At 29.4% G+C, this 10,349-nt stretch overlaps 1 protein-coding gene across 3 annotated transcripts in view; it reads left to right on the top strand.

Annotated features, from left to right (window-relative positions):
• The window catches only part of LOC102677296 (mitogen-activated protein kinase-binding protein 1), a 150,587-nt gene extending 140,240 nt beyond the window's left edge, over nucleotides 1-10,347 (top strand). The window contains exons 17-24 of one of the 3 annotated variants that reach the window (XM_006615012.2): nucleotides 423-570; nucleotides 671-3,104; nucleotides 5,988-6,136; nucleotides 6,211-6,412; nucleotides 6,749-6,875; nucleotides 6,965-7,155; nucleotides 7,401-7,421; nucleotides 8,336-10,347. In XM_006615012.2, coding sequence (XP_006615075.1) covers nucleotides 423-570; nucleotides 671-3,104; nucleotides 5,988-6,136; nucleotides 6,211-6,412; nucleotides 6,749-6,875; nucleotides 6,965-7,155; nucleotides 7,401-7,421; nucleotides 8,336-8,712 — 3,649 coding nt within the window. In that variant the 3' untranslated portion in view covers nucleotides 8,713-10,347. Of the gene's footprint in view, nucleotides 1-422; nucleotides 571-670; nucleotides 3,105-5,262; nucleotides 5,398-5,987; nucleotides 6,137-6,210; nucleotides 6,413-6,748; nucleotides 6,876-6,964; nucleotides 7,156-7,400; nucleotides 7,422-8,335 lie in introns of all 3 variants that reach the window. The other 2 variants (XM_031510134.1, XM_006615013.2) reach the window with 2 other exon arrangements.
• The last annotated feature ends 2 nt before the right edge of the window (nucleotides 10,348-10,349 follow it).

Consider the following 10,349-nt stretch of genomic DNA (forward strand, 5'->3'; position numbering starts at 1 on the left):
AATATTTTACATACATATATACATAAATATTTTTAATTAAGATTTAAAAATGAATATGTAGTGAATTTTATTTGGAATTATAAATTTCCAATAATCTGTTGCATCTATTTAATTATGATGAATTTAGGAAGCATTTATACAATTCATAAATGAATATTTTTTATTTACTTCTCATTTTATATAGTAACTTTATTAAATCAAAACAAATATCTCCAAAATTAAAAAAAGAAAATATTGAACAAAAATTTTCATGAAAGTATAACTTTTATAAAGTTAAAATAATTTGTTAAAAAGAATAAGAATATTTATCTTAATGAATAAAATTTTGTTTTTTATATTTTTTGAATATTTTTTATATTTCTTTTAAAAAAAACTTTCTTAATTATTTAGTAGATTTGTTTGAAAGTTATGTATATTTTTAGACTTAGCGGTGGCGATAATGGTAGTAATAAAGTTCGCAACGCTGCAGTAGTGAATGCAACGAAACAAGCAAGAGGTGATGCAGATGTTGTAAAGAAACGCGAAGAATTACAAAGAAGAATAGAGGAAACTAGAAGGAAATTGCAAAGTGTAAGCATTACGATATTTATTTCATCGTAAAATTAGATATATTATAAATAAATTTACAAATTTAATTTATAAATCATAATACAACCTAATTATCTGTTAGGTTGGCTATAAATCATCATTGAAAACAAGTCAAAGTATAACCGACTTGAGCAGTCATATACCGGAGAAACATCATCGTTCAAATAGATTAAGTACAGGTAACAAATCTGGTCAACAAAATCAATACTCGAAACCGATTAATCCCTGTAAACCTATGCCGAATCCAAAGCCCCCATTAAAACCTCAACAACTCGTTAACAAAATATCAGGTGTGGGTAATGCTCTACCTAAGTTAGATATTTCAACTGAAAACTGCTTATCCAAAAGCCCGACTACGTCGTGTATAAGTGACAAGACAAAGCCATCTCTTAGTCGACCGTTAACATTAACTCTAAAGAAAACTGAAAAGTATAAGCTATCGCTGAACAAACCAAATCAATCTTTACCCGATTCGCCTGTGTGCGAAGAGTTAAAGCTCTTAAAGGAACAGTGTAAAAAGAATGTCAGTCGATTTGCAAGGTTCGCGCAGAAAAGACGATCGTGCAGCTATTTTATCGGTCTCGATGATAATGAGGAAGACATGGAGAATATAGCCAAGTCTTTCGAGAGTTTACCCGCCATGAACGAGCGTAACATCGAAAATTTGAATGATGTAATGGACGATGGGGATGAAGGAAATGGAAACTTTAGCGATGACTCTCTAGAAGGTGATTTTAAAAATCCACCTCGCCGATGCGTCAGTGACTATCAGATAAATAATATGCACATGGACAATCAAGCTACACAAAGAAATTATTCGACCTATCAGAATTTTCCTAAACGGATTTTAACCGGATCCCAAGAGAGCATCCTTTCAGATGCCTCCGTGGAATCTTTCTCAAAAGGAAGCGCTGAGATTTTGGATTACAGTCATTATGACAACGACAGACATTCAAGTGCAAGCTTCTTCTTGTCTCGTCGAAAGATGCAAGCTGGTCGAAGCCACGAAAGCATTTTGACAGATGAATCCGATTATCAAATGTTCCCGTTACATGAAAATATTGATCACCGAAGTACTGAGAGCGTGTTAACTGACGATTCAGACTCTTTGGTAAAATCTGCACCATTAGAAATGCTATTCGATTCTCATTACAAACGAAAAAGACAAAATTCGGAAACATACAGCGGTAATCCTAACAATGCTGTAGAACAATCAAATAATACTGAGAATGCCGTCAACGATTCGTCTTGTCGAGCAGTATTTAGGTCAAAATCGCTTCAAGATACGCGGATAAGTCAAGTGAGGAATGAAAATAATTATAGAGAGGATAATGTCCAACCTGCAACATGTATTTATTACGAGTTTAACTTCAATGATCAAAATGACACGAATGTTGAAATGAGAATTGGAACGAAATCGGACACAATCTCGCGAAGCAGTAGTTTGAAAGTCCCGAAAGAACCACAATCAATGCTGATTCTGAATGATTTCGTGGCCCATAAACCGCCCAAGCCTAAACGGAATTCCGCTCGAACGCAAAGTATGCGGAACAGAGCGCGTCCTGCGTGGAACAAATATGTGGATTCAACACCTCAATCTTCCCGTGTTAAATCCACAGAATCCGATGATTACGCAAACAAGTCTCGTACAGAGGATCGAACAGTAAGAAATGATACAGATGCAAAGTCTGATGGGAACGAAAACTTGCATACCTCTAAAAGAATCGAGCAGTTATTACAATCTTCCAACTATTCTTTACAGGGTAGCGAAGATAAAGACTCGAAAATCAAATTTTACAGCTTACAAACTCGACGATCTGACAAAGGTATCGTTTACGATGCTGGTGGTCCAATGGACAACTTTGCTTTCGATCCAAACGATTCTACTTGTCAAACGAAAAGCTATCAGCAGGATCAAATAGACGCTCCACATACAGATCGACGTTGCTGCTTTGAGTCTCAAATTCCAACGAAAGACACTCAGGAAACTTATGACTCTTTGGAGCCTAATGGCACCAACTGTGACTTACAGACAACGAATATGCAAACTGCATCGAATTTATTAAGTACGAATGCACGTATTGACAATTTAGATGCGAGTGTTGATCTCAGAATCACTCGAGCCATCGAGGGAACAGTGAAATTGCTTTCAAAGGAATTTGAGAACTTAGTGAGAAGAGAGCAATATTTTATGAAAGAAAAATGTCTGCGAATGTCACACTGCCAAGAAACGAGCGAGAACTTTGCCAAATTGGAGGCGGAAAGAGACGGTAGATTTTGTTCTTTGAGGCGTGACATTAGATTTCATTCTGGAGGTGAGGATAGCGATTTTGCGGATACGTCTGCTATAGACAGATCGATAATGGAAAGCGGTTCCTCAACGTCCGCCTCGAGTTGTACCAATTCACCAAAAAGAATGTGGCCGCCAGCCTCGCGATGTCAAAGTCATATGAAATGGACTAAAACATTACCCACCATTAATCAAGTCATACTGCCATCTAAACATCTTTATGCAGGTACTTACAGCATATACAGGAAAGAAAATTGTTCTCTTGTAACATTCATTTTGTTCCTGTTTGTTGAATAGTACATACTTTCTTATTTGGATGCTGAAATATAAATTTATTTCATAATGTTTTTCGCTGCTCGATTATCGATTTCAATGCCCAGAGAGAATATGGCTACAATAAGAGAACGAGAGTCTTGAGAATATTTAATTTAAGGAAAAAAAATATAAGATACAAATGTCAGATAATTGACAAAATGTTGGGCAAGAAAATCGAGGAACGAGTCATTAAATGTCTATTTGAGTTTCTTATGGCAACTGCAAATCGTGTAAATATCATTATATAATATATAGTAGCACGATTATATAAATTTTTAATTGTTCACTCATTTTTTTCTTTGTGTTCTACGTGCGAATGTTAATTTTTATAATTTAGTCGTTTTATCATATAGTCAATAAGATACTTTTCATATTCTTCTTATTATTATACGGTGAAAGATTTTCTTATTTCATTACCTTATATTAAGATGATAGCGATCATGTACTTTTCAGTTTAATATATTATCTAATATTTTCTTATTTTTTGATTTAGCATGACATGTGATCGATAGCATGTTTTGTCCTTACGATGTAGTTTTATTCCTTTTCCTTATTCCACATTATCGAATTTTTTACCTTATTTTAGTAATGAAATTTTGTGTTAAAATCAATCGTATTAATTAATAATGCTAATATATTGTACTACTATTTACTAGAATTTTCATTTATTTAGTGAGTAAAATGAAGTAAAGTAAAATATACGATTGATTTTGAATCTAAGTTTTATACTTATTTTATGCATTCAACACATACTTTGCATCTTCATTTTTGCATTTTGCAAAAATGCCAAAGCTAGTGATAACTTTTAAAGTTAATTATATTATATTTTATTGTTTCATAATTAATTTATTGCTTTCGCAATATGCATGAGAGAAAAAATAGAAACCTGCTTATTTAATTCTTATATTTTTAAAATTTCTAAACTATAAATTACAATTTATATTATTATAATTCATTGTGATAATTATTTAGAATAGTTGTCATCAATTTCGATATTCTTGAAATATGTTATTAAGATTATCATTCTAAACTTTTTCCTATACATATAACTATCGCTCGCTTTTAGTTTTTTAAATATGCATAAAAATATTTTTGATAAATAATACATCATATCATATTTATAAAAATTTTTTTATATATAAAATTATATAAATTTGAATTAGATTTAGATTTTATTTTAATTCATTTTAGAATAAATTTAGATTAGTATCCATTTGTTTTGTCATGTATTTTTGATTCATTAGATTTTAATAGACGAATTGGACAATAAATTGATATTAGAAATATTATGTTTTTGTCGTCAAACGATACATTGCAAACTCTATTATTATTTCTGCTGTCAATTTGCAGTCAAAAAATCTGGATATTTCTATATCTGTTATATTTCTACAGTCAATTTATTAAGATATTCTATTACAATAATTCTCTTATCTTAAATTTACTATCTTTCTGATCACAAATTTTCACATTAATTTCACATTAATTTTGAAAAATGCTAAGTATAAATTATGCTACTCGGAAATTAACTAAAATCTAACTTAAATATAATCAAAAAAAAAATCTTCGAATTAACTTATGAATTTAATCTTTTTAAGTTTTTTAATAAATTTATTTAATTTCGAAAGTTAATTTGAATATTTTATTATTAATTTCTATTATAATAAGCTATATATAGCTATATATATTATAATATAATTATTCTAAACTTTAAAAATTCGATATATAATATCAAAATTATTTTTGCCTATATCTTGAAAATAGGACTATATAATAGTTATATGTATGAGAAAAGATAATCATGTCTTTGATAATATATTTTTAATCTATCCAAATCATTAAAATGACACTAATTCTAAATGATTATCTTCAAATATAAATTAGATTAAAAATACAGTAGTACTGCAATATTTCATTCATAATATATCAGATTTAAAAGATAGATCTAGCTAAGGTAATTGGTGTACTAAAAAAAAAAAGATACAATTATAACAAATATACAATCAAAAATTTTGAGCTAAGGGAAAAAAAATTGTAGCTTAGTGCATGTGTGTGCGTGTTGTTGTCGACAGTTGGCAGTAGTGGGGGGCGAATCTCGTCAAAAGTTTTTGACAATGAAGAAGAGGGGGGTGGCATGCGACGTGCCTGCTCGCTGAGTGATCTTTCCGTCAGCCCACCAAATAGGTTACTGCATGGTCCAATACAAGGTATCCTTGTTTCATTGTGTGCCACATCTATAAGGGTCTTTCCAATGAGAATTATTTAAGTAGATACTTGCGCTTATGATTAAAGTATATTTTCAAAACTAGTACTTGGTCTGACTATACCAAAATTATTTCTTATTCCTTTTAACAACAAAAATTATCCTTTACTAAATATCAAAATTATTATGACATAAAGTTATTTTAAACCTTTTAGAATATACTTTGGAACGACCCCCTTACAATATAAAATCTTTAATCGATATTTTGATGTTCTGATTATAATGTTAATGATGCTTAAAAACAAATTAAATTTATGTATATAAAATGATTTTAATCTAAGTTGTCTATGTTAAATTTATGTATGTAAAAATCATCATTATTTTGATTTTATTCAAAGTATCGAATAATTTATCATGTTATGTTTATTAAGTTATCATGTTATTTCCTTTGTTTTAAAGAATGTTTATTCATATTAAATTAAATGTTAAATGTATTGAACGAAATTTTTTGTAGAATTATTTATAGGTAAATATGTAAAATTTTTTATAATTTTTTAAATAGCAAATTGAATTTTCATTAACGTATTTTAATAGTTTCAGGGAAAATAGGTAATAAGAATACGAATGCTTCGACGAGAAGTGGATTAGGAAGTGCAAATATCGGGAATCAATCTCGGCATACTTCAACGAAAAATCATTCCTCTCACATGACAAGAAGTAGTAGTGTTGGTGTTTTAAATCAGGTAATTTTTTATACATTATTACATTATATCAAATGATAAGAAATATATTTTTTATTTCAATGATAATGTTACAGAGTGATTCCGAATCAGACGTTGGAGCGGGAAATAGTAGAGGCTGGAACAATCAAGCAGGAAATAATAGAATTAATGCATTAATGAGACCAACAATTAGTTCACAAAATAAAATTAATCATCAAATAAAATCGAACTCTTCTTCCAATAGTAATTTACCATCAGTTCTTAGAAGAAGAGGCATGCAGGGTGCATATTCAAGTGGTAATTATCTATAAAACAAGTTTAAATAATTAAAATATTTTTTACATTAAGAAAATGAATACACAAATCGATAATTTATAGAATTTTATATATCTTAAATATAAGATATAAGATAATTATCAAGATCAATATTTTTGATATATTAATATATTTTCAAAATTCAATTTTATTATAAAATATCGTTTTATCACTTTAATTTGAAATTAAAAATAAATTTAAAAACATTTATCTCTTGTCTAGTAAAGAGAAAATTTGCATATTCATGCTTTTGGTATAAAAAAAATTAAAAATATTTTAATTTCAACAAGCTTTATACCGTATATCGTTATCTTTTAGTAAATTTAAGTCAAGTGGGCAATCAAGAAGATTCAAGTTCGGAAGATACCTCTTCTAATGGAAACGGGGGAAAACCAGCTCTTCCTCCGAGACCACGAAGTATTAGCATTGATCATTCTGCTGCAAAGTATGTTAAATTTCATAATTTTTATATATAATCTTATTAAGTATTAGTTTGATTAAATTATTTTACGAATATGTTATATTCTTTTACAGCTTAAGTTTACCTACAACAGTAAGAAGATCGGGATCAACGACAATTATATCTAATGGTCGCAGTGGAAATAGCACAATAGGACAAAATGCAAATAGGATGTCGACAGCTAATCGTAATCAATTAGATCCCAGTCCTCAAGAACTTCCAGTTAAAGATACAGATCGTGCCATCGATGTAGCCAGTGCTGAATGTAAGTATTGTGATTATCTTACCTTTTTCTTCTTTCTTTTTTCCATATGTGTGTGTTTTTCACAATTCATAATCATCTTGGCGTTTCTCTAAAGTGAAGCATGCAAGATTGCAAGAAAATAATATTCACAATAAAGTCAAAAAATATATTAAAAGATTTTATTTATTGATAAAAAAAATTAAGTTTTTATATTATTTAATTTCCGTCTAAAATATTATAATCTAACAAAGGCTTTACTCTTACAGTAGGCACGGATAAAACATTAGGTAAACTAAAGACACCTATTGAGAATGCTGTCCTGTGAAAATAATAAATCTTTCAGTCTATTAAAAATTTGTAAGTGATCATGCTATGACAAAATAAAATCTCATTCAGACAGAATCGTTGCGAATTTTAGTACAGACTAGAACATAGTCTGTAGATTGCTGTATATAAAATATGCTATATATTATATTCAGAATTTTTGAAAAGAACATAGTTACGTCGTTAACATCGAATGAAGAAAATACAGCTTTTAGTTTAAAATTTATTAATTACTTATGATTTATAATCGTCACTGCATCTTGAAATTTAAAATATTGCATCATTTTTCTGCTTTATGTGTTTAATTGTGAAGAAAATTTAATTATTAATTTTTTTTATTATATTTCAATTACTTGTTTACAAGTATTATAAATAAAATGTAAATACTGTATATATAAATATTCACAAATATTGCTTTATGATAAATATTCATAAAATTTTCCGCGTCATATCAGCCATAAAAAAAAAAAAAATCATTAGAGAATCAATCATGAAAATTTTCTTATTTAATTCATTATATAATCCTGGAAAAATTAGCCCTCATTATTAGAATATTATCCAAATCTCTAAATCGATCACAATAGCATGGTCTCATTACGGATTTTAGAACTGATGTAACCTGCACGCTGCACGATCATCCATCCTTTTTCCATATTATGAAGCGGATATTACATGTTCTTATGTATATTTGAAATACAAATCATGTAACATCCGTTTATATTCTTATATCTGGAATACGTTGTTAAAAATGTAAATGATTTTTTCAATCAATCATATATGTATTATAGCATGCAAGAATGTTTGCATTTTTAACAGCACATTTAATAATATATTTCTAATATGATCAAAATATTAATAAAAGTTTTACTCTTTACAGTGTCAACGCAACTATGCAATACAATCGCAGATGAATTAACACGAACAGCAGACAATGTTGTGCAACTGTACAAACGTTTAACAATAGATAATGAGGATGATCCATCTCGAGCGAGCATCGATAGGGATACGATGCTGCGTGGACTCGAATCATCAGTAAATGAGACAATGCGCACGTTACGGTTAGTCGTGTCAGGCGAAAGTCACGAAGGTACAAGTACTGAAAATGTTACGATAAATGAGGCCACCGCGAAGTTCCAAGAATTGCTTGCCGGCCAAGATCAAGGAAAAGTGGTTAATATGATGCAGCAATACTCCGAGTTGCTCCTGAACATGATGCAACAAAGAATGGGAGGGGCGCAATCAAGCCATACGTAAAATCCGTCCATTCGCTAGTTCTCCAAGGAAAAAACGATCAGGACACTCAACTACACACGGTGCCCAAGTACCGTATGTACCAATACAAAAACTAAATCTCTCAATCTCTATAATACCCATCCTAAAAATATTGAGACGTGATTATTTAAAATCCTGATTTTCGGCTCTATTTTTTAAATTCTCTCAGTGTTTTTTGAGAGCAAAAGCAATTTTGTGAGCACGCAGGATAAAAGATATAACTTATGAACTATATTTTAAATAAGCAGAACCATTGTTTTGTTATAGACGTATTATGAAGTTGATAATTTAACAAAAAAGAATTGGTCGTTTCAAAAATCAATATTGAAATTTTATTTTTTCTCTCTCAAAGCAACAAATCTTTATGTTCAATTGAATAAGTTTTGAATTTTTATCTATAGTCGTGGTATATTCTGTACTGGATAGTGTTTGTAGCCAAAGTTAGTAGAATATTTATCAATTTCGTATGACCAAATATAAAAAATTTGCGGAAGTTTAAACGGGCTAATTGTGCGATTATTACAAATATTCCATTTCGAAATTAATCTTCATTTAGGAGAAAAATTTTTCGAAATTTTGTCCCATTTGGAAGAAAAATATTGACTGCGTGCAACTTACTCGTATCTTGAGGCCATACGCCGTTAAATGCCAATTAACTAAAGACTCTTAGATTAGTTTCCAAATAAATATATACATATATATATATATATTTATCGACTACGCGCGATATATCATAATAATATTAGTCTTCTTGTTATATAACCAAAGGTTATCCATACCTATGGTCTAAAACGCAACCTCTCTTCCTTCCCTGACGTTTAAAAAGCTTCGATGAAACTGTAATAAACGTATACAGTAAGCGATGTAAACTTGCCAGTTCGAGAAAAAAAAGAGCATCTAGTTACTAATTAATGCATTTAGAAAGAAAAAACCGGCTTTGTAGTTTTATTCCGTGTGTCTATCAAAGATAAAATATGGATATGTGATTTTGTACCTTTAAATCGAATATAATCATAAAATATCATTAGAGAGCATCTTCTAACAATTTTAATTTATAGAAGAATATTGTAAAATAATTCCAAAATAGTAAACCACAAATTTTTTAAGATCTAATCTTAATCTAGAAAGAAAACGAAAAATTTATTTTTCGTCGATGAATTAATTTAAAATGAATCTACGATGGATACGCGGAAAACTATGCTGTGTTAGCTGCATATTTTGTCATAGAAATTACAAATATTTTTACACGCGAATAATGTCAAGAGATATGCAAGGCAAAAAGTTCCACAAAGTATCGTAAACTTTTGTTAGAAGTTTGTACTGAATTTGTGAAGGCAAAACGGGCTTTACAAGTTTCAAAGGAAGGAATTGCATTGAGGAATCAAAGTATTAGAAACACATGTATTATTAACAATTTTAACTTTTATTATAACGATTTCATTTCTCTGTTTAATCAATTTTGTAATTACTTTTTTTCCTCTATGTAAAATTTTTCATATTGTATGTAATGTATAAAACGTGCCATTTAGGTTTAATCAGCATCGCTCACATATACTTTCTACGAGAATGTTCTATTGCTTTTTTAGGCATATATTATTAATTTTTTTTTTTTTTTTTTT

This window comes from Apis dorsata, unplaced genomic scaffold, assembly GCF_000469605.1.
Source record: "Apis dorsata unplaced genomic scaffold, Apis dorsata 1.3 scaffold_207, whole genome shotgun sequence".
NCBI lineage: Eukaryota > Metazoa > Arthropoda > Insecta > Hymenoptera > Apidae > Apis > Apis dorsata.